Source organism: Oryctolagus cuniculus, chromosome 5, assembly GCF_051225735.1.
Source record: "Oryctolagus cuniculus isolate XC-2025 breed Fujian yellow rabbit chromosome 5, ASM5122573v1, whole genome shotgun sequence".
Taxonomy (NCBI): Eukaryota; Metazoa; Chordata; class Mammalia; order Lagomorpha; family Leporidae; genus Oryctolagus; species Oryctolagus cuniculus.
In genome coordinates this window covers 130,739,943-130,761,921 of record NC_142871.1, presented here as the reverse complement: position 1 = coordinate 130,761,921, position 21,979 = coordinate 130,739,943, and the positions used below count along the sequence as shown (strand labels likewise).

Below are 21,979 nucleotides of genomic sequence, written 5' to 3'. Positions count from 1 at the left end.
TAAAAAAAAAAAAACAAGTCTCCTCCCTGCCAAAAAAGTTCATGGAAATGTAGAATTAAAAGATAAGTTTATGGCTGCTCCACTTCTGATCCAACTCCCTGCTAATGCACCTGGGGAAGCAGCAGAAGATATCTCAAGTACTTGGGCCCCTGCACCTATATGGAAGACCCTGATGAAATTTCTGGCTTTGACCTGGCCCAGCCCTGGCTGTTGTAACTATTTGGAGGGTGTATCAGCAGATGGAATACTGTTTGAGTACTAGTTATAGCATTAAATCACAGGTACAGCACATTAAGGACAGAGATCCTACATGAGGAGTAAGTGCACAGTGACTCCTGTCAATTTGTTAAAATTTTTTATTTTTTTAAAGATTTAATTATTCAAAAGGCAGAGTTACAGAAAGGCAGAGGCAGAGAGAGAGAGAGAGAGAGAGAGGTGGCTTCCATCCGCTGGTTCACTCCCCAAATGGCCACAATGGCCAAAGCTGGGCTGATCTGAAGCCAGGAGCCAGGAGCTTCTTCCGGGTCTCCCACGTGGGTGCAGGGGCTCAAGCACTTGGGCCATATTCTGCTTTCCCAGGCCAAAGCACAGAGTTGGATCAAAAGAGGAGCAGCTGGGATGTGAACCGGTGCCCACATGGGATGCTGGCACTGTAAGCGGTGGCTTTACCCGCTGGGCCACAGCGCTGGTTCACTCACCAAATAATTTTTTCAAAATATGCATTTTCTTTTTTTAAGAATTCTCATTCCATTTTTTTGGTTTAAAAAAGATTTATTTATTTATTTATTTGAAAGGGAGAGAGAGAGAGAGAAAGAGAGAGAGATCTTCCATCTTCTGGTTCATTCCCTAAATGGCCACAATGACCGGGGCTGGGCCAGGCTGAAGTCTGGAGCCAGGATCCAGGAGCTTCTTCCAGGTCTCCCACATGAGTGCAGGGGCCTAAGGACTTGGGCCATCCTCCGCTGCCTTCCCAGGTGCATTAGCAGGGAGCTAGATCAGCAGTGGAGTGTCCATCTGGGATGCCAGTGCTGCAGGTGGCAGCTTTACCTGCTACAACACAGTGCCAGCCCATGACACACATTTTCACATTTTTTTAAAGATCCCTTGTGCTTTGGCAGCATATTAAGGAATCTAAAGAGTGATGCAATAGGAAAAAACATTGTTTCATATTCTTAACATTTCAGTCATTTTTTTTTTTTTTACCACAGTTGAGGGTAGCTACTGAGTAACTGTCAAATAGTTCTTAGAATGATGCAAAAACAAAATGAATCAAGAAATGGACAATTGAGATAAAGATTGCAGTATGGGTCTTAGATTTATGAAAGGCTCCAGATTTTACAAAGTGATCAGGCCATTTGTTAATATCAAATTATGGTATGATTTGGTATATTTAGGAACTATAAACTTTATTGACAGAGCTTTAGCAAAGTCTTTGTACTGGAAACTGACATAGCTGTATGTATTTGGTGTCTATAAGACATTCTTCACAAATGTGTGAAAGAATTCATTGGATGAATGCTGCCTGACCAATAATGGAATGCATTTTTAAAATACACATTATGTGATGACCTAATTATTTTGTTTCCCAGAAAGGAACTCAACTTGCTGCAGAAGCTGTATGGACTGTATGATACTGTAATGAGCAGTATTAGTGGTTATTATGAAATACTTTGGGGAGATGTAGATATTGAAAAAATCAATGCAGAACTACAGGAATTTCAAAACAGGTTAGTTTCAATTGAATTAGCTTATATTTTTATAATCCCTACCTTCTTAAGATCCTACAAGTATTTCACAAACTAATTTCTTCCCTATTATGTTGGTTTATATACAGAAAATGTTCAAAGAAATATGTAGGTGATATAATTTTTTTCTGATTCTTTCTGAAAGGTGTCGTAAGCTTCCAAAAGGACTTAAAGACTGGCAAGCTTTTTTGGATCTCAAAAAAAGAATTGATGATTTCAGTGAGTCATGTCCTCTACTGGAAATGATGACCAATAAGGCAATGAAGCAGAGACACTGGGACCGGATATCTGAGTTAACCGGAACCCCGTTTGATGTGGAGTCTGATTCCTTCTGTCTTAGAAATATCATGGAAGCACCACTCCTAAAAAATAAGGATGATATTGAGGTACACAAGAGATTAAGATCTTGTTATTGGTCCAGTAAGGAAAATTGCCTTTTCCTTTTCTGAGGGTTGAACAAACAGATGTTTTATCAGAGTGTACTAGTTGCCCTCTGCAATATACTCTCCTAATCTGAGATGATCTTGAATATTCTTGACTTTTACAGAATAATCCTGTGATTCATGGAGATGATATGATTATTTTAAATTGGAGCCCCTCACTCTAACATCCTTGTCCCCTAGTTGCACTTCTATTAAAATAAAATCTATCTATGGGGTTTGTCCTTATTTACAAGCTTCTAATTCTATAATTTTTCCTATTATATGTCTTAGGTTTAAAAATTGTCTATTATATATTTCCCTTCTAAGATTTTTAATTGGTTCCTTTTTGTGACCACTTGTTTTTTTTTTAACTTCATTTTTATCCCTGTGCATTTTATTGATTCTTAGGTCTTTTGATTCTTAAATTGATGTACTGAATATTCTCAAACCTTTTATATATGCCCAGATCTGGAAATTTTTTTTTTTAATTTTTATTTATTTTTAATTTTTTTGACAGGCAGAGTGGACAGTGAGAGAGAGAGACAGAGAGAAAGGTCTTCCTTTTCCGTTGGTTCACCCTCCAATGGCCGCTGCGGCTGGCGTGCTGCGGCCGGCGCACCGCGCTGATCCGATGGCAGGAGCCAGGTGCTTCTCCTGGTCTCCCATGGGGTGCAGGGCCCAAGCACCTGGGCCATCCTCCACTGCACTCCCGGGCCACAGCAGAGAGCTGGCCTGGAAGAGGGGCAACCGGGACAGAATCCGGCGCCCCGACCGGGACTAGAACCCGGTGTGCCGGCGCCGCAAGGCGGAGGATTAGCCTAGTGAGCCGCGGCGCCGGCCCAGATCTGGAAATTTCAAATCTAGAGGGTTATAGATGTCTTTACTTAACATTTTGAGCATCCTAAGCATAATTAAAAATTTTTATTGTGGAAAATTTCAAACATACTGAGGTAGAGATCCTCATACTTCAATAAGTATCAACTCATAGCCAATATATTTTACCTGTACCTCCTTATACTCCAACAACTTCAGATGGAATATAGGTTTTTTTTTTTTTTTAATTTCACTTGGTCTGAGCTCTTGCTCTGATTGCCTGTCCCACTGAACATTCAATTTTTTTGTGGGTTTTGTAATGTTTGTTTATTTGGGAGGTGGTAGGCTCAGAAAATTGACATATCATTTATTCAAATTGTTTCTCTCATTTCGTGTCTTGACTTACCTTGTCTAGTAGTCTTGTGATTTCCTCCATCACTGCCCATCTCCTCCACGCCCCAAGTCCAAAGCCAGGCATTACAACAACAGTTTGCATTTCCTTGTAGGCTCTGTGTAAGGATACTGCTTTGCTACGGAGTGACAGAGCAGGCCTGAGCTGAGGGGTTTTGGGTCCTGGTTCTGGGGCTGGGTCTGTGTTACTGCTAGTTCCCAGGTGCACAAATGGAGGGACCAAGACCAGGGTCCTCAGGCCTGTGTGTTAGCTCCACCCCCTTATTTGCATGTATTTTCCACTTCTGGCTCATGGAGGTATTTACCAAGTTGTTAAGCCTGGCTCATTTTTTTTTTTTTTTTACTTTATCTTTTTGTATTTTACCCATTATTCGATGTTTCTGGAGATGAGAAAATTTCCCACAGACTTGTATATGGTTTTGGATTTTCTGCCCTCCCCTACCTCTTTTTGATCACACGTGTGCAGCAAAAGCTTGCTTTCAAAGCGTTTTTGTCCTATTTGTAAGTATCACTATGATATTATTGAGCAACGAGTTAATAAACATTTGGTAACAATCTCATTCTTTAAGGAGGCTTTTGCACTTAAAACAGCCATTCCATAGTTGTATTTTGAAACTTTACTTTTACAATTCCAAGTACTTCTAGGATTCAAAAGTTATTAAGTATTAGTACCCCAAACAGATTCTCAGTACTCTCTTTCCCCCAGATACATCCTGTAGCTCTGGCAAACTTGCCCCACCTTCCTGGAATCCTGTTACTGGGTTCCTTGAGCCCTCCAGAAGTCCCCACCACTTCCCCACAATCCCCGGGGACCCCTATTTGTGTCCTGCCTGCTCCTCAACACAACTGCCCCTTCTCTACGCAGGTGGAAGTCCTTTTGCCCTCCTCAGGACTCCCAGCAGTTGCCATCACCCTTCTGACATTCATTGCTCACTAGCTTGTGTTACACTTATTTGTGGAAACATCGTGCACCTTTAGATTGCAATGCTTTGTGATTCTTTGATTCTAGTGTGTATGAAAATAAGGTGAGGGCCGGCGCTGCGGCTCAATAGGCTAATCCTCCGCCTGTGGCGCCGGCACACCGGGTTCTAGTCCCGGTCGGGGCACCAGATTCTGTCCCGGTTGCCCCTCTTCCAGGCCAGCTCTCTGCTATGGCCTGGGAGTGCAGTGGAGGATGGCCCAAGTACTTGGGCCCTGCACCCCATGGGAGACCAGGATAAGCACCTGGCTCCTGCCTGTGGATCAGCGCGGTGCACAGGCTGCAGCGCGCAGGCCGCAGCGGCCATTGGAGGGTGAACCAACGGCAAAAGGAAGACCTTTCTCTTTCTCTCTCTGTCTCTCTCTGACTGTCCACTCTGCCTGTCAAAAAAAAAAAAAAAAGAAAAGAAGGTGAGGCTTGGTAGGGGAGAATGTATGACTTTCATTTTCCCTTGTGAGACTTTCATATCAAAGATTCTCAGAAAAATAAGAAAACCCATAAGAAAAAGAAGTGACTTTTAAACAAATGAGATGTTCTTATTAGGGTCAGCGTAGGCAGGTACATAGTAATATTTATATGTTACTTGAAAAGGTTCCCAAGACTCTCACATATATTCTCATTTGATTCCCATAGCTAACCTTTGGGTTAAATGAGCAGCTGTGGTTGTCTCCATTTTGGCCAAAAATGTCAATTAAAAATAAAATCAAGAAAAATGATGATTTCAATGTCATTATCTCATGTACATGGGACAGGAAAATGATCAGAAGTCAAAGTTACAAGGCGCTAATGTGAACTTGCAGCACAATGTTCTTGAACCTTGGTTTTTTAGGCTGTAAGATGACCACGTGAACTAGATGACTGCTACATCCCTTACAAACTAAAATATCCTATGATTTTAATGTGGTCTTAATTTGCAGTTGAAAATGTCATGATTTATTCTTTGGTTTCCCTCTTAAGGATATTTGCATTTCTGCTATTAAGGAGAAGGACATCGAAGCCAAGCTGGCTCAGGTGGTTGATAACTGGACCAACCAAAACTTGAGCTTCGCGGCATTCAAGGGAAAAGGAGAGCTCCTGCTCAAAGGGACCGAATCGGGAGAAATTATCACCTTGATGGAGGATAGCTTAATGGTCTTAGGTTCCTTACTAAACAACAGGTAATGTTATAATTTGGTTGCTGTAAAGTTCTAGGGCAAAGCCCAGTTTTGCAGCTCTGGCATCACATAATATTCTGCTAAACTGCTGGCTCCTGTCTGTCCCTAAATGAACTCTATTTCTGCAGATAATCATGGCTTCCACCTCTCCTTTATGGAACTTTTCTCCCCTTCCCTGTCTTTCCAGGTGAACTTCGCCACAGTTCTCCCAAACTGGCAGCATCTGAACATCTTGGCTTCCCACTGAGATAACCTCTTCATCTGATCTTTCTTTTGTTTCTCTCATTTGTCATCATTGCCCTCCTTGGCCAACCCTGTTCAGACATTCACCCAGTGGCTCAGGAAAACATGCTGACCACACAAGGCGGCATGTCATTAGGGGCTTGACACTTGGAGACTTGTACTGTGGCTTCCATGAATCAGCATGTGCATTGCTGAACTGCCAGGCCAGTTTGCAGGTGACTCTGATCTCAAGTGCAACTTCAGGAAATGGCAATGGGACTCAGTCAGATTAAGGATTCTGTCAGGTCTTTGGTCTGAGAATTAGCAATCTCTATTCTCCTAGCTAACTCTTGACTCTTTGTTACTCTAATACACCTAAGAAATATGCCACAACCCTGTCATGTGCAGAGGTCAGTGTCCAGGGAACATGGAGTTTCTCTATGTCCCTTCTCCAGGTTTGGATCACTGGTAATGCAGTGATATCCTATGTGAACGTGGGCCCCACAGGGCAGCCTTGTAGTTAGATAATGTACAAATCTATAAGGTTCCCATTTAAGAGAGTTTTGGGATGACTTTATTGAGGTCAAAATCCTAGGTGCATCTGTTGCTTTCAGGGAATCTGAATAGTTCTGGCCACGTGACATTCAGTGATTCCTGGGCTTCACAGTTCATCGCAAATTTTGCCATTCTGACTTCCAAGATTGCTTCTTGAAGAAGGCTGCAGGTTCACCTGAGCAGTTCCTGCAGCCAAGAAGTTCAGGGTTTGAAGGCTGTCTTCATTTTATCCTTCCTCTGACATAACTGACTAGTAGCTACTGTGGTGCTAGTAAACTCAGAGCTGAAGCCTGCTAGTTAGAATGTAAGGATACCTAAGAACTTAATCACATTCTGGGAAGTTTTCCTCCTGGAGCGTTTGCAGCACCAACTGGGTCTGGGCATCCTATTCCAGAAGCAACCAGAGACTAACATTGTAGTGGGCAGTGCCTGTCTGTTGAGTCTCCAGCACACCCTGATGTGACTTCAGAAGGGAATTACATGGCTCCATGGGTGAGATTTGACTCTAGATAGATCTGAATTGTGAAACTTCCCTGGTTTCACGATTCCTGATTCTCTGGAACTTTACGGGTCTTCCTACCTGTCAGGGTGAGTTCTATCCTACAAAGTTGTATGATGCAGGCACCTGGCCAAAAGACAGATACTCATTATGTTAGATTTTATTTCAGATCTCTCTTTTTTTTGTGTTAGGAAGTTCTAGACTATTAGAAATGATTCTCAAACAATCAATGTGATACACCACATTAACAGACTACAGAAGAAAAACAAAAACAACAACAACAAAAGAAATGATTCTCTGTGCAGGACCATTTTTGGCTCTAAATAGGTACTTCATCCCCTTGAAATGCCTGCCATGCCATCTTAGTCTACATATCTTGATTTTGAACATTTTTTTGACATATTTAAAATATTTTAAGAATGTATTTATTTATTTGAAAAATAGAGAGACAGAGACATAAAGACAAAGACAGACAGAGAGATTGCCCTTCTGCCAGATCACTCCCCAAATGTCCCCAGCAGCCAAGCTGGGTCAGGGCATCGCCAGGAGCCAGGAGCTCAGTGGCAGCCTCCTCGTGGATGGCAGGGGCAGAAGTACTGTACTTTGGCCATCACCTGGCTCCTCCCACGGTGTGCACTAGCAGGAAGATGTAATCGGGACTGGAGTTGGGATTCAAACCCAGGCACTCCAGTATGGAACATAGGTATCCCAAGCAGCATCCTAACCTCAAAGCCAAACATCTGCTTCTGTTTCTGGCGTATTGATTGCCTTTCAACTCTAGACCAGTGGCCAGAGGGACAGTATAAAGTGGGTTCTGGGAAAAATGCCTCTTGAAGTCTGAGCAACCACAGGGAGTTTTTTACCACTCAGTTTCTAACTCCATGTATGACATAGACTTCCAGAGAAGTGATGAGTTGCACTTAGGCACCAGACTGCACCCAGAAAAACCCCATTCTAAATGTCAGTGTCTTCAGGTCACACTGTCCTGGATCAAGAAACAATGAAAGACCCTTGTCAACAAGAGCTACTCACCAGGAGATGCTACTACGCCACACCAAAACTACTTGCCATTGCCACAAACTGAAGTCAGCTTCTTGCTTTTGTTGTAGGTGCCTGGAGTCTTCACCCAGTAGCCCCCATCACATCCTCCTTGGCAGCTAGTCTACTTCTCCTCTTTCTTTGCTGTGCTCAGCTTTATAGAAAGCTTGTATTCTCCTCAACACTCCACCAGTCCTGGTGATCAGAAAACAGGCTGTACTATTTTGGGGTAGCTCTGATGGAGCTCCAACACTACAGAATCCATATAGCTGCGGTGCCTGGCGAATTAGCAGTCTCTGGGTGGGAAGAGCATGCCTCTTAGGGGACATCAGACTACAAGCTGGACCCTGGCTTTGTGGTAATCCTGTGCTCGGTGAACCTGGTGATATCTAACCCTCCTCCTGATCTTTAGGAGTCTGATTTGCCCTGTCCCTTTAGAAATGGTCTGTGTTTTGTTGGATGAAACTTTAAGATGTCTTCATTCATAAATGGAAAACCCCTAAGCCATGGTTTCTTTCCCTAGATCCAGTAGGTTCACAGACTGTTGTTCTTACAGGCAGCACTCATTTGGATTTGGTTCACAAATGACTTGGAAATCCTTTTCTTCCTTGTTTTCTTTTAACTCTCTGGAAGCAGCCAGCACAATTCATTTGCTGGACGTCTGGGCCATAAAGCTTGGCTGATTTTCTTATTCTATGGCTGACACAAGTGACATTCCTATTTAACCACTGGGCCACCGTGACTCCCAGTGACATTCCTATTTAAATGAGTTTTATTCACAACAAGTGAATTCAAGTCAGACTTCATTAATGGCACGATGTTAGAAATTGCTTTCTTACCACAAAACGTTCATTCCCAGAGGAATGTTTCTCCCATAATTTACTGTGTTGCGCTTACTAGTTTCTGAATCATTCTTGAAATGTTTTCTGTTCACTTTTAGATATAATGCTCCATTTAAAAAAAATATCCAGAATTGGGTATATAAATTGTCTACTTCCTCCGATATCATTGAAGAGTGGCTGATCGTGCAGAACCTCTGGGTTTATCTCGAAGCTGTCTTTGTAGGTGGAGATATAGCCAAACAGCTGCCTCAGGTAAAGATGATATTGTAATTACTGGCAGAATAATTTTGTGTGTGTTGTCTCTATGAGGGTATTTCAAAAAGTTCATGAAAAAATAGAATTAAAAATAGGAGTTGATTCTGATGGAAAACTTTTTTGAAAACTGTGTATAGTATTTTCAGAATATGACTTTTCCCGTGTAATTTTTTAACATTTTATTGAAATACAGTGTACATGTCAAGAAGTGCACATAAGTGTTTTGGTCCTATCACACTCATTACCAATATCCAAATTATGAATAAAAATTAGTAGTCCTTACTATTACCCCCTCTCCTTTTTCTTTGATTGTGGAAAAGAAGAGTATATTGTCATTTACATGGTATAATTCAGTGAAGCAATATTTATATCTATATAGTGAATGATATTATAACATTTTTCATACCCAGAGAACTCATACTTTTAATTTGATTTTCCTATGGACTTTTAAGTATCTTTGTATGTCTCTGGGGAAGTCTTCACAAAGATACATTGAAGTTCTGCCCGTGCCAGGATGTTGGCAAACTGTGGCGCATTCACTTATTTTTGTAAGTGAAGTTTTATTGGCCACAGCCACATCCACATCCACTACTTTATATGAAGGTACTTCAAAAAGCTCACGGAAAATGAGATTAAAAAATGTTTATTTTGGTGCAAAAAACTTGAAGTCCATGCCTAGTTTTTTCATAATATGCATTTTCCATGAACTTTTTGAAGATCCCTCATAGGTTGTCTGTGGCCATACTGGTGCCATACAGAAGAGCCATGAGGTTACAACAGAGATTGTATGGCTCACACGTCTAAAATAATGACTTTCAGGCCCTTTCCAGAAAGTTAAAAAAAAAAAAGTGCTGACCTCTTCTTTACATTAGCAGAAAGAAAAATCTCACATAATTTTAGATGGAATAATTTTGAGGTTTGAAGATATGATGTACATTCAATTTCAGTACTATTAAAATATAACTGTCTTCCAAGAGTTAACCTTATAATATTCCTCTGAGGGTAGTATTAAAATTAATCTGTATTCTGTAAGCACAAATGAACTATTACTAAGTCTACCACTAACAAATCAGAAACGTGCTGTGGGACAAGGAAATTGATGCCGAGAAGCCTGGAACCAAACCTTTAAAACAAGTCTACAGGGGCCTTTTAAGTGTGTGCCCAAACTGGATAGTGTCTCTTCGTGAAGATAACTTATTTGTTATAAAAGTAAGCCTACTCTTTCTAAATTTCAGTATCTACAAATAGGATCTACATAGTTTAAAAATCAAGGAGAAGAGGATTTTGAAAGTAGCTGAGTTCCCTTTGCAACACATTTTTAAAACACAAAACTGAAATATGTTTTTTTGTTTTTCAGTCAGAAAGTTGCATTTTTAATAGAGGTGAGATTATGCCAGTTTCTAGAGGCATTTTTGCAATTGAATGCAAAACTTAATATCATCCATAGTAAATAGAAAATGCTCATTTGCAACAATGTAAATGAAGCTTTGTTTTGTGTTTTTACTGTTTTTCTCTTCCTTCCCCACCCCCCCTCCCTGTTGAGCTTTAATTATTCCAAGGATCCTGAGATCAAATTATTTTCATGCTTCCTCCGTTTGCTCATCAAACCAAAACACCTGGGGTGCTGAAAGACCAGATTTGAACTTTCAGTTGATAGCTCTGCAAATTAATCATGTGGCACTTGGAAACACACATTAAATTCAAGGAAACAAAAAGTGATACACCCCATTGTGATAAAGCAGTATTTTAATAAGCAGTTTTATAACTTTGGGTGTTTGCTGTTCAGAATTAATTCAGATGAAAAAAATTGCTTAAATTATGTAGCCTGAGACTAATAGAAGCTTATTTGAAGAACCGTAAGAAATTCCAAAGTGAAAACTTTGCTTTTTTCAATTATCCAAATGTTAATCTTGACTGACGATGGATTTGTTTGCAGGAAGCAAAACGTTTTCAGAATATTGACAAGTCATGGATAAAAATAATGCAGCGAGCTCATGAGAATCCCAATGTGATTAGCTGCTGCGTTGGGGATGAAACCATGGGGCAGCTTTTGCCTCATTTACATGAACAATTGGAAGTATGCCAGAAGTCACTCACAGGGTAAGAGCTTAATTTTTAAATACCCATCATTTTATATACGTGATGGTTTTATCTCAAACACATTCCTAGTTTGACTGCATTTCTAATTTTGTAGTGATGGGTGGAGTGGGGACGAAAATGTAACATTTTATGTAAATTTAATTTTTCTGTAGGAGAAAGACACCTTTCACCTGGGGGTGGGCGAGTGACGGCACCTCTTTAGTTTCCTAGGGCTACTGTAACCAGTTACTACACACTGGGTGTCAGCTCTCTCTCAAGGCTCTATGGAAGGCTGTTCCCTTGCCTGTTCCAGTTCTGGTGGCCCTCTGAGGCCCTTGGCTCGTGGCTGCTTAACTCCAGTGTTCCTGTCTTCATTGCACCTTTGCTTCTGCCTGTGTTTCTCACGAAGCTTGTCATTGGATTTAGGGCTCATCTGAACATTCTTAAGATGACCTTGTGGTAGAGGCCTTTGTCTTTTAATTAAACTTGTTTCTAACTGACATGATTAAAGTTGTGGTAGGAGCCTTTCAAATGTCAGAAGAAAAAGGGAGGAATCTGTCCTGGGAATGAAATGTGGCTGTTAGCTGCTTGCCTATGAATACTTCAACTGTAGTCCCTAACTGCTTCCATGTAACCATTTCAGGGTCTGCTTGCTGTTAGAGAGCAATGGTGTTAATCTGTGCCAGCCAGTGTAGGGCTTAATATGTGTGTGGAAAAAAACATCATCAGTAGCTACATATGCATGTGGAGCATTGTAGCAATCCCTGTGGCCACCATGTAACATTAGAATATCCAATCAAATGTATGCATGGAGCCATAAAAGGAACACAAAGAAGCTAAAACCATTTAAAAGGAAATACCCCTCTTTGTTCAGGGCTCAGGCTTTTGGATAAGAAACTCTACCTGGGCCTTGTGCTGGCATAAATATTTAAAGGCTACTTTCTGTTAAAAGGTCTTGGTATCTTGTCTCTCTATGTGAATTCTGCTACACTCTCTTCTCAAGATCTCTAACTTCATTACATTGCAGAGACCCTTTTTCTAAATAAGGTACCTTTCCCAGATTCTAGCAAATGGGATGTGGATTTACCATTCTAGGGGTTGCCATTCAACCACTACACTCATAGAGTGGAGATATACTCTAAGAGAAGAATTAACTGGACAAATTCATGGGTAACGTGCTTAACATGCAGTTCATTCTCAATTACTATTTGAAATAGGGTGATGCTTTCTCTTGGTTTGTCTAAGTCCATGCCTCTGTCCAGGCTTGATGGTTAATTGGCCCCTCTTCCATTCTCAGAATAGCCAGTTTGGACATAAATGACACCCTGGTTTAAGCCACGAGGTTCCCTACACTCTTAGAAAGGCAAGGCCGATAGACGATGAAACAGCTTAGCTCTAAATCTCTTTCCTGTTTTCCCCAGTGCCATCCAGGGTGGAACATGGACTGTGGTTCTTGAACCAGCGCCCATATGGGATACTGGCACTGCAGGTGGTGGCTTTATCAGCTACTCCACAGCGCTGGCCCCAACTATGGTTCCCAAAGGCATTCCAGAGGCAAATAGGAATTGACTGTGGACGTTTGTTATGATCTTATGGAAGATGTTAGTGATTATGTCTTAGATTTAAAAAAATAGCAAGTAATTCACACACATACACACACAAACACACGCACACAATTCCCTCTGGGTAATGGGCTATTAACTTTATTTGAAGGTATTTGGAGAAGAAGAGATTACTATTTCCAAGATTCTTCTTTGTATCTGATCCAGTTCTCCTGGAAATTCTTGGACAAGCCAGCGACTCCCACACCATACAGGTATAAGCTAAGTACCTGTGACCTAAATTGCTTTTTTCTACAGGATATGTAATCAAGAATAAGTATGAAGTTAACATCTTAAAAGTGTAGACTGGAAAGAGGAGCATTAAAAATTATGTTGATTATCAGATGTCCTATTTTTTGTGTATTTGGTGTGTGACATAATCTAGTAGTGTTGGTGAGCAAGGATCACCCGGTGTGCCACTCGCTAGCTGTGTGACCTTGGCAATCTCCTTCACTTTCCTGTTTCTCAGTTTCCCCAACTGTCAAGTTGACATATGGATGGTTCTCACCTCAGGATGGGTGGGAAGGGTTATCCATGAGATAACACATAGCAGAGTGTCTGACACACAGTATGTGCTCACTAAATAAAATTCATCATTATGCAAATTTTACTCTAAATAGTCGTAGACCAAATGGGAATTGTAGTTCGAATATGTCTGTTTTTTTTTTTCCTTCCTGAATTGTTTCTCAAATGCTTTGAATCATTTCCAAGATGGAAAATGAAAGACTATAGGGAACTAGGTGTGGTAGGCACTGCATTCTTCACTCCAAGGCTGTTTCTGATCTGGGGATCTGGGAAGTGGTTGATGTTTTCCCTGTTGCTTTCCAGGGAGTGGTGGGGCTGAGGCGGCCGTGGGGGGTGGGGTGGGGGTGGTAAAGCTGTGAGAAGTGGAGATGGCGCCAAGACAGAAGGCAAGACGGAGAGGGTGGGACAGGATGGTTCAGTCTCCATGTGAAGGGAGGGAGGCCATGGCCGTGGCCTGAAGTCCAGTCTCCTTGGTGTAATAGGGTAAAAGTGCAGCACTTGGATAAGTTATTCTGTAGAGCAGGATTTTAAAAAGTGGGCCTCCAAGTCAGTTAAGGGGCAAAGCAGAGTCTGTAGATTTTTTTAGGCTTTTTAAAACATCTCAGTGGCTTCTGTGCTAGCCCCACGGATGATGTTTTCTTTCTGTTTCGTATTCCTCACAGCCACATCTCCCTGCCGTGTCTGACAACATCAACGAAGTGACATTTCATGCCAAAGACTATGATCGCATGATGGCTGTCGTATCGAGAGAAGGAGAAAAAATCATTGTAATTCGCATCGATTAAAAGTTTGTTATTAGGGCCAGCGCTGCGGCTTACTAGGCTAATCCTCCACCTAGTGGCGCCGGCACACCGGGTTCTAGTCCCGGTCAGGGCGCTGGATTCTGTCCCGGTTGCCCCTCTTCCAGGCCAGCTGTCTGCTGTGGCCAGGGAGTGCAGTGGAGGATGGCCCAAGTGCTTGGGCCCTGCACCCCATGGGAGACCAGGATAAGTACCTGGCTCCTGCCTTCGGATCAGCGCGGTGCGGCCGCAGCGGCCATTGGAGGGTGAACCAACGGCAAAAGGAAGACCTTTCTGTCTCTCTCTCTCACTGTCCACTCTGCCTGTAAAAAAAAAAAAAAAAAAAAAAAAAAAAAATTGTTATTAGGATTTCAGAACTTCTAGAGAAGACAGATAATTCTGTGAAAAAAAAAAAAGGGTGGGTTGGGGGAGGTGTGTGGAGCAGTGAATTAGGAAGCCTGGGCTCAAATTCTGTAGCCCAGCTTTGTTACAAACTAGTTCAGAAAATCATTAAGCTTCTCCAAGACTCATTTTATCATTTGTAAATAGAAAGTTTAGGCTAGATGATTTTTTATAGTTCAGCTTTAGTATTAGATGATTTAATTCATGTTTTAAATATTTTTGTGTCAAATATAAAACTAATGGCTTTGCATTGGGGTATGAAGTATGTGACAATTATAAAAATACTAAACTGTTAGCAATTCATAATATAGTTGTGATGTGTTTTTTTTAGTTGGATAATTCTGTTATGGCCAAGGGTCCTGTAGAGATTTGGCTTCTGGAATTATTAAAAATGCAGATGTCATCCTTACATAATATAATTCGATCTGCATTCTATCAAATCAGCGATTCAGGATTTCAACTCCTACCTTTCCTCAGTCACTTTCCAGCACAGGTAAGAATACATAATAACTAAGGAAGGCTGAGATGGAAGTAACTGGGGGAGGATGCTGAACAGGTGGCCAGCCTGAAGGTGTGGAGGCTGCTGTAGCTAACCTTGGCTCTCACCACCTGCTCGTGAGCCTGTACCATTCTAGTTCCTCATGCCACCCTTCCCAGAGAATATGCCCCTGTTCTCCCATTATTAAGGGTATACCCTAGGACTGAAATCATAAATAGGAAATTTCATCTTACAAATGCATATTACAGATGAGGGAGCTTCGAAGCATTCATGGAAAAAATGGCACTAAAAGATAATGTGAATTTTCTCTGAACATTTTGAAGTCCCCTCCTATGTGTGTATGTGTGTGATTGTGTGGATATATATTGACAGTTCCTCATTTCCAGTGGCTCAACTTAGGACTTTTTGACTTTACCACAGCGGGAAAGTATACCTACACACCATTCTGTTTTTCACATTCAGAACAATATTCACTAAATTGCACGAGGTATTTATGAGATAGGCTTTGTGTTGGATGAATTTGCCCAACTGAAGGCTAGTATAAATGTTTTGAGCATATCAAGGTAGGCTTAGTCAAGCTATGATATTCAGTAGGCTAAGAATAATCAATGTATTTTTAACACCCCCCCTCGGCCTCCCCCGATGCCCCAGGGCTGCAAATGCTCTCCCCAAGCCCATCCCTGTTCTCCTGCCCTTTGCTTCCACTCCATCCCCTGCGACCTTGGCATTCCCAGTTAGTCCTCCACTATGTCATCCTCCTCACCAGTGCCTTCCATATCTCCTGCCCTCCACTTTGTGCCTGCCTGAGCTGGAGTCCCTGCCCCACATGGCCCAGCCACCTGCTACCTGCCTGCTGCTCCTCGTGCCACTCTCGATGTATTTTTAACATGATATTTTCAACTTATGATAGATTTTTTTTTTTTTGACAGGCAGAGTGGACAGTGAGAGAGAGAGAGACAGAGAGAAAGGTCTTCCTTTTTTGCCATTGGTTCACCCTCCAATGGCCGCTGCGGCCGGCGCTGCGGCTGGCGCACCACGCTGATCTGAAGCCAGGTCTCCCATGGGGGTGCAGGGCCCAAGCACTTGGGCCATCCTCCACTGCACTCCCAGGCCACAGTAGAGAGCTGGACTGGAAGAGGAGCAACCGGGACAGAATCCGGCGCCCCAACTGGCGCTAGAACCCGGTGTGCCGGCGCCGCAAAGCGGAGCATTAGCCTATTGAGCCACGGCGCCGGCTGATAGATTTTTGAGACATGATCCCATCGTAAGTTAAGGAGCATCTGTATATAGGTTAATATTTAGATAATATAAAGATATAGATTTTCCTGAAACAAAATACATCTTGTCCCTTTAGTTTCCCCTACACAAGTTAAAAATTGGCACAATCTGTTAAAAGAGGCTCTTCCACAAGCCAGCTTTTTGAAGACAGAAGACCATGAAGGTCTGGAAGGGGCCAGAGTTGGAGCAGGTGTTCTCATCAACACTCCTTTTGTCCTGTGTCTCTCAGCAGTGCATTGCAACCATGTGTCAAGTATTGTTAAAGCCCAAAAGACAAAATGAGGAATACTTTCATTAAGTTTTTATTCAAGATAAATGAAGATGATCTGTGATCTGGGTCAGTGGTAGCAGGGGACAGAAGGCAAGAGCTATCCAAGGAAAATACCAGGAGCTTTTGCTCAAACTATGCTGCTTCTCCAATTATTCCTTCCAACACAAACTCCTGGTCCTGAGTTAGTGCACACCCAGGGTGACAACTGAAATGATAGGAAATTATTTATTCAAACTGTGCAATTATAGGTACACAGAGAATCAAGTGTTATTGGAGAAGAGATTTTAATATTATGATTTAAAAATAAATATTTGGTAAACTTTAGAATTTTTATTAGCATACAAACTTTGTGATAACGTCTTATAAAATACTTGCCTTAAACTAAATCAATATATTTCCCCTCTCCTGAGAAAACTCTTCCTATCTGAGAGCACCTCAAAAAGTTCATGGAAAAAATGGAATTAGAAGGTAAATTTATTTTGGTGCCAACAATTTTTTTTAAATTCATGCTTTTTTCATACATATTTTTCATAAACTTTTTGAAGACCTCTTGTATGTTCTGAAGGAGAGGTTCAGTCTAATTTAGACTGAAAGATTTAGCATTTGGTGCAGAATTTAGAGCAAGTTCAGAAAGTGGTGAAGTTGAATAAGGTATAGTCGAAAAACTCACTAGCTTTCAGGATTTTCTTTAGTCCATGCATTCATTTTTCTTCAAGCAATTTTTCCAAATAACTGAAATTTGCCCCATTTTAAGTTAGCTTAAATATTTATATAAAATTGTTTAAAATGTCACCTCTACTTTATTCTAAAACATTTTAAAGATTATGAATTAGGGGCCGGCGCCGTGGCTCACTAAGTTGATCCTCCGCCTGCGGTGCCAGGATCCCATATGGGCGCCGGTTCTAGTCCTGGTTGCTCCTCTTCCAGTCCAGCTCTCTGCTGTGGCCCGGGAAGGGGAGTGGAGGATGGCCCAAGTGTTTGGGCCCCTACACCCGCATAGGAGACCAGGAAGAAGTGCCTGGCTCCTGGCTTTGGATCGGCACAGCTCCGGCCGTTGCGGCCATTTGGGGAGTGAAGGAAGACCTTTCTCTCTGTCTCTCTCTCTGTCTGTAACTCCACCTGTCAAATAAATAAATAAAAATCTTTTTTAAAAAAGATTATGAATTAATGAATGCTTGCTGTAAATATTTGGATAAATAGAAATAAAAATTTCCCATATGCACGTATTTCAAAAAGTTCATAGAAAATGGAATTAAAAGTAGGTTTATTTTAGTGCAAAAACATGAAATCCATGTCTAATTTTGTAGTAATATGCATTTTTATGAATTTTTGAAGATCCCTTGTGTGCATGGATTTAAGCACTTTTTTTGTCAAAATAAACTTGTCTTTCAATTCTATTCTCCATGAAATTTTTGAAGTATCCTTGGAGATAAAGACTCCAGTATGTATGAGAGAGAGTGAGATGAAGAAAGAAGTTAGGCAACATGTAATTTTGAAAAGATGCAAAGAGGCCTTTGGAAAACTCTGTGTGAGAAAAAAGGGTATGCACACACAATTTAAAAAAAAAGAAAAAATACAATTAAGAGTAAATAATTCCATTTAATTTTCTTGAGCAAGAAAAATCATTGCATAGAGAGATCCATGGTTTCAGGCCCTCTGTAGAAATGTTTCCTAAGCGTCTTCCCCAACACTTATGCTGTGGTCTGAATATTACACAAAGTTCATGTGCTGCAAACTTAATCCCCAATGCAGCAATGTTGGGAGGTGGAGCCCAGGAAGAGGGGCTCTGCTTTCATGAACAGATTAATGTCGGGAGTGGGTTTGCTATCCTGAGAGTGGCTTTGTTGTAAAAGGGAGTTTGGCTGTCTCTTGCACTCCCACTCTTGCCCCTCCACCTGCCAGCATGATATGATGCGGTGTGAAGGCCCTTACCAGATTCTGGCCCCTTGACCTTGGTCTTCCCAGCCTCCAGAACTGTGAGAAATAAAAGTCTCTTTTTTTTGTAATAAGTCAAGCAGTCTCGGGTATTTTGTTGTGGCAAAACAAAATGGACTAAGACAACATATATAGTTCAATACATAGTAGTCATTTTAAAAATTATTTGTCCACATTGAAATAATTAAATGTTAACAGTTAAAAAAGGTTAAGTCTTTTCCTCCTTTTTTAAAGTAGGAAAATGTATGTCTCCTTTTTTAGTTTAGAATGAGTAAAACCCTGTTTACCTTCATGTGATTAAATGACCACCCAATTCTACCTCAGCTGTGCTTTAAATATTTGGCCAATTTAAATATTTGTTGCTGGATTTGCAGGTTGGGCTTCTGGGACTTCAAATGTTGTGGACACATGATTCAGAAGAGGCTTTAAATAATGCAAAAGATGACAGGAAAATCATGCATGTGACCAATCAGAAATTTTTGGATATTCTAAATACTCTTATTAGTCAAACAACTCATGACCTAAGCAAGTTTGATAGAGTGAAATTTGAAACTCTAATTACCATCCATGTGCATCAGAGAGATATTTTTGATGACTTGGTAATGTATCATTTTTCTTAAAGTAACTTGATGTACTAACTAATAATGAACAGTTAAGGATTATATGTAATTGCCTAACTTGTATGAACTTTCCATCTGCTTGGGTCTTTTCACAAGTGTCTCCACCTGTAGCATGTCTAGAAACATCTGTATTGGGTGGCTTGAAGAATCACTTGTGTATATTCACTTGGCCCTCTGAGAGTCTGGAACTAACTGGTGTGATATGAACCAACTACAACAAATTGTTCCATTAAACCAAATGCCCAGGGCCGTGGTACAATTTTAAGGGGCATTGGTTGTCAGCTATATGATGGGTAGATTGAGAAAGGAGAAGTATAAATGAAGTCAAGCTTCAGGGAATTCTTATGACTGTCTAATTAATAACAATAACAACAGGCATGGCCTCATGAGCTTGATTTGTGCAAGATTCTGTGGGTGTAAGAGGGTGGTTAGAGTTCCTTTTGGAAACAGGGCTCCGTCACTTCTCGGCCTTTTGGCTAAGACCAAGTGTGGAAATAGGGCTCCAGCCAATGGGCTTGAGCAAAATTAAGTTCTTCTAAAGCAGGGCTCCTCTACTAGGGGGTAAGGGCTACAAGCAGGTTTGATAAACCACCACTTGACAGTCTTTGCTTTTTAATTACCATTGCTTTATTCTGCTTGATCTGATACATCTTAAGCATCTCTTTCCTTCATCACAGATAATTCATGCAACCTGAATAAGATCACAGACTGGCTATTTCAAACTTTTTATCAAAAGTTCTGATCAGATATGTTGTATTTATTGAAGATTGTTTGATGGACACGCAGTAACAGGCAATCAGTCCCTCTCTTACTTTACACTAAAGACCATAACTTTTCTTTTAAAAAATATTTATTTTCATTTTATTGAAAGGTACACACACACACACACACACACAGCAGAGAGAGGAGAGAGGGGGAAATATCTTCTGTCCATTGGTTCACTCCTCAAATGCCCTCAATCGCTGGGGCCAAGCAGAAGCCAGGAGCCTGGAACTCAATCCAGGTCTCTCACATGTGTGGTGGGGACCCAGCTACTTGAGCCATTATCTGCCACCTCCAGGGATGTGCAGTGGCAGGAAACTGGACCAGAAATGGAACCGGGACTTGTGCCAGGTACTCCAGAATGAGATGTAGTTGTCTCAAGTGGCGCCTTAACTGTTGTGCCAAACGCCTGCCCAAGACTCTCACTTTTCAAAGTATTATTTGCTGACCAGCTAAACTGACATCACCTGGGAGATTGTTAAACAAGCAGAATCTCTAGCTTCCCACCTCCTACCCCTAGACCTTCTGAATCAGAATCTGCGTTTTAACAAGATTCCCGGGTGGTTCATATGTATATTAAAGCTGATCTGATTTCATCATCATTAAAAAAAATCATCTATTATTTTTCACTTTATGTTTCTGTGTGGGAGCAAACTGTTGAAATCCTTACTTAATGTATACTAAGCTGATCTTCTGTATATTAAGATAATCGAAAATGAATCTTGATGTGAATGGAAGGGGAGAGGGAGTGGGAAAGGGGAGGGTTGTGGGTGGGAGGGACGGTATGGAGGGGAAGCCATAGTAATCCATTATTCGTACTTTGGAAACGTATATTCATTAAATAAAAGTTAAAAAAAAAAAAAAAAGCTGGAGACAAGGTGCTCTGGGCTTTATCTCTGGATCAGAGGTTGCACACTAGACATGTTGTTTTGGTCTTGTGCAGACTTGCTTTCCCTGGATTGCAGCTGCCGCTCTACCGTCGCTTTCACTGAAGTCTACCTCAAGAAACACTAGTGTGGAATCCATTATTGTATCTGCTCTGAGCATGCTTTTGAAGATGTTGTCTATACAGCTCTGACTCCTCCAGCTGAAGTCCTGTGAGGAACCTGCTATTAAAACTAAGGGCTGAGCAAAGCTTTACTTTCCACACAGGATGCATTTTTTTAAAAAAACCTGTAAACAAGAAAAAGTATGAAAGTCTTAATTTCCACTGAGTTTTTCGTCCGTCTGCATCCCAATTAAAATGAGATCTTACAGCCAGCACATGGGCATTTTATTTTTCCATGTGCAATGCTTAGGACAGCCTGGTATGCACAAGAATTCAAGAAATACATTAGCTGTTCTTTTTCTGTTGCTTCTCGAGGTGCCATCGTAATGAATTATTGAAAGTAGCTGGGGGCCAGTGCTGTGGCGTGGCAGGTAAAGCTGCTGCCTGCAGTGCTGCCATCCCATATGGGCACCAGTTCAAGACCCCACTGCTCTGCTTCTGACCCAGCCCTCTGCAATGGCCTGGGAAAGCAGTAGAAGATGGCCCAAGTCCTTGGGCCCCTGCACCCATGTGGGAGACCGGAGGAAGCCTGGATCTGTGCAGCTCCAGCTGTTGCGGCCATCTGGGGAGTGAACCAGCAGATGGAAGACCTCTCTCCTCTCTCTTTCTCTCTCTCTCTCTCCCTCTCTCCCACACATACCTCTCTGTAACTCTGCCTTTCAAATAAATAAATAAATCTTAAGAAAAAGAGAGAGAGAGAGAAAGGAAGCAGCTCCATGTGCTCACTTCGGCAGCACGGATACTGAAAGTAGCTCCTGACAACCTCTCCATGGCCGTGGGTCCTATGTTAGGGTCCCTTGCAGTGGGACTGTGCTGAGCCACCTGAAAGTAGCTGTTTTAGGGTGATGAATACAAACTCTGCTCTAAGTGGGAAGGCAGAATCCTTAACTGGAGGTGGAAGCAAGCTCTTAGACAGTGCGACAAATAATAATAATAAAAAAAAAGATTCTGAATAACAAGGAGTGTGGAGGTCTGGCAAACGGAGATCTGGAGGTTGAATCATCGCCAGAGGTCCATGTGTTAGTGTCACTTGAGTGACCCAGAGGTGGGCCTGCTGGATGTAAGTGTGGTGAAGCAGACGCTGTGGGCAGGACGAGGGCTTCCCCAGGTTTCCCAGTGGAAGATCGTGAAGACCCTGAGAACGTGAGGATGGTGGGATAGAGTTCCTAAAAGTGCTTACCTGGTTTCTGTCTCTTCTCATGGACCTGGTACTAGAGCTTGTGCCCATGGTGTTGGGAGGCCAGT

At 41.7% G+C, this 21,979-nt stretch overlaps 1 protein-coding gene across 3 annotated transcripts in view; it reads left to right on the top strand.

Annotated features, from left to right (window-relative positions):
- DNAH8 (dynein axonemal heavy chain 8) overlaps positions 1-21,979 on the top strand; it is a 336,932-nt gene that overhangs the window by 118,552 nt on the left and 196,401 nt on the right. For all 3 annotated transcript variants that reach the window (XM_089333967.1, XM_089333968.1, XM_051854776.3), the window contains 9 exons: positions 1,590-1,727; positions 1,891-2,131; positions 5,328-5,527; positions 8,779-8,932; positions 10,872-11,035; positions 12,728-12,830; positions 13,803-13,907; positions 14,653-14,814; positions 18,679-18,903. In XM_089333967.1, coding sequence (XP_089190093.1) covers positions 1,590-1,727; positions 1,891-2,131; positions 5,328-5,527; positions 8,779-8,932; positions 10,872-11,035; positions 12,728-12,830; positions 13,803-13,907; positions 14,653-14,814; positions 18,679-18,903 — 1,492 coding nt within the window. The remainder of the gene's footprint in view (positions 1-1,589; positions 1,728-1,890; positions 2,132-5,327; positions 5,528-8,778; positions 8,933-10,871; positions 11,036-12,727; positions 12,831-13,802; positions 13,908-14,652; positions 14,815-18,678; positions 18,904-21,979) is intronic.